General features: G+C 39.9%; 1 protein-coding gene across 1 annotated transcript in view; it reads right to left on the bottom strand.

Moving 5' to 3' along the window:
• The window catches only part of LOC125035162 (structural maintenance of chromosomes protein 5-like), a 34,250-nt gene that overhangs the window by 8,401 nt on the left and 23,349 nt on the right, over positions 1–2,500 (bottom strand). The window contains exons 16-17 of the mRNA XM_047627371.1: positions 1,897–2,005; positions 1–123 (exon numbers count right to left, since the gene is read on the bottom strand). The exon at positions 1–123 is cut by the window's left edge and continues 54 nt beyond it. Coding sequence (XP_047483327.1) covers positions 1–123; positions 1,897–2,005 — 232 coding nt within the window. The remainder of the gene's footprint in view (positions 124–1,896; positions 2,006–2,500) is intronic.

Below are 2,500 nucleotides of genomic sequence, written 5' to 3' on the forward strand. Positions count from 1 at the left end.
CAAGGAGGTTCTTGTAACGGCTGCCTGTGTCACTAGCCTGAAGTGCTCCACTGCCACCTCTGCCAGCACCTCCATCGTCTTCTTCTGATCAGTCATGATGCCTATCATGGTGCTAATTGTTTCCTACACAAAAGGGAGACAAAGATTTCATTTCTTTTCTGTCTCTCTTTTTATAAAGGGTGTTGAATCTGGTAAAGGAAACAGAAGAGGCAGAAAAAGTGGAAGGAGAAGAGAAAAAGAAAAAGAAAAGGAAAAAGAAAAAGAAGGAGGAGGAGGAGGAGGAGGAGGAGGAGGAGGAGGAGGAGGAGGAGGAGGAGGAGGAGGAGGAGGAGGAGGAGGAGGAGGAGGGGGAGGAGAAGGAGAAGGAGAAGGAGAAGGAGAAGGAGAAGGAGAAGGAGAAGGAGAAGAAGGAGGAGAAGGAGGAGAAGGAGAAGGAGAAGGAGAAGGAGAAGGAGAAGAAGGAGAAGGAGGAGGAGGAGGAGGAGGAGGAGGAGGAGGAGAAGGAGAAGGAGAAGGAGAAGGAGAAGGAGGAGAAGGAGAAGGAGGAGAAGGAGAAGGAGGAGGAGGAGGAGAAGGAGAAGGAGAAGGAGAAGGAGAAGGAGAAGGAGAAGGAGAAGGAGAAGGAGAAGGAGAAGGAGAAGGAGAAGGAGAAGAAGGAGAAGGAGAAGGAGAAGGAGAAGGAGAAGGAGAAGGAGAAGGAGAAGGAGAAGGAGAAGGAGAAGGAGAAGGAGAAGGAGAAGGAGAAGGAGAAGAAGGAGAAAGAGAAGAAGGAGAAGGAGAAGGAGAAGGAGAAGGAGAAGGAGAAGGAGAAGGAGAAGGAGAAGAAGGAGAAGGAGAAGGAGGAGAAGGAGGAGAAGGAGAAGGAGGAGAAGGAGGAGGAGGAGGAGGAGAAGGAGAAGGAGAAGGAGGAGAAGGAGGAGAGAGATAAAGAGAAAGAGAAAGAGAAGAAGGAAAAGGAGAAGGAAAAGGAAAAGGGGAAGGAAAAGGAAAAGGAGAAGGAGAAGAAGAAGGCGAAGAAGGAGAAAAAGAAGGAGAAGGTGAAGAAGAAGGAGAAAAAGAAGGAGGAGGAGGAGAAGAAGAAAGAGAAGGAGAGAGAAAAAAGAAGGAGAAGGTGAAGAAGAAGGAGAAAAAGAAGGAGGAGGAGGAGAAGAAGAAAGAGAAGGAGAGAGAAAAAAGAAGAAAAAAAGAGAAGAAAGAAGAAAAGAGAGAAGAAAGGGAAGAAGGAGAAGGAGAAGAAGGAGAAGGAGAAGCAGAAGGAGAAGAAGAAAGAGAAGAGGAAGAAGAGGAAGAAGAAGAAGAAGAAGAAGAAGAAGAAGACGAAGAAGAAGAAGAAGAAGAAGACGAAGAAGAAGACGAAGAAGAAGAAGAAGAAGAAGAAGAAGAAGAAGAAGAAGAAGAAGAAGAAGAAGAAGAAGAAGAAGAAGAAGAAGAAGAAGAAGAAGAAGAAGGAGACAAAGGAGAAGGAGAGGGAGGAGGAGAAGAAGAAAAAGAAGAAGAAGCAGAGGAAGAAGAAAGTACCAGTGTGGTACACAATATTCTTTTTTTATTCTAAAAATCATCGTCTGGTAAAAAAAAAAAAAAAAATTACAACCTTTGGAAGAACCTGACCTGTTCCTCACACTCCAGCTTTACCATAACTGTGCTATATCTTACACTTCACAAAAAAATTATAAAGCATTTTCAACCAGTCCTAATAATCTTACAAGCAATAAAAAAATGCAAAGAAAAAAAAATATTGACAAGCTAGACATGATTAATCAAATATTCAACTGGAATGAGGAAGAAAATAGTATTCATAAAACAAAATGTCAAATAACAATAATGTTATTAATAAAATCTACAAAAGCTATAACTCTACAGATAAATTAAAGCTAATATACTTCCTAGCAGTTTTACCTTGATTTTTTGGGTCATTTTAGCCTTCTCTCCCTCCAGGTTGATGGAACTCTTTTCATGTCGTGCAATCTGGTTCTTCTTATTGGCAATACGCTGTTCCATCTGTTTCCTGCATGAAACCATAAAAGATCAAAATGTGACTTTAATCAACCTTAATTAGTTCTTTTGTTAATTTCTGAACATAAAAGTTGTTTCTGAACCTTTTCTGCATCAGAGTTACACCCAATATTTTAAAATATCTTCAACACTAGTCATGAACAGCCTTGAAATGAAGGTATGTGCATCCAAAGGGAGTCTCAGACCAATTGTCTGACAGTACACTTATTAAATGTTTTGTCAATCAATATTTTCACGTTAATGCACTCTATCTCATGACTGTAGTGGATTAAAGTGAAGATATTGATTCTCATGTTATAGAAGGAAACTAAAATATACAAAAATATTTAAACACAAATAATATCAAATAGCACAATATACATTGTACCAGTTCAACCATATTATACTTAATATTTTTATGTCCTGGTTTACTTGTCTTTTTTTCATATATAGATAGATAAATGTATTAATGATTTGTTCTCCCTCTATGCCTTTCCCCCATTTTCCC

This window comes from Penaeus chinensis, chromosome 19, assembly GCF_019202785.1.
Source record: "Penaeus chinensis breed Huanghai No. 1 chromosome 19, ASM1920278v2, whole genome shotgun sequence".
Classification (NCBI taxonomy): Eukaryota; Metazoa; Arthropoda; class Malacostraca; order Decapoda; family Penaeidae; genus Penaeus; species Penaeus chinensis.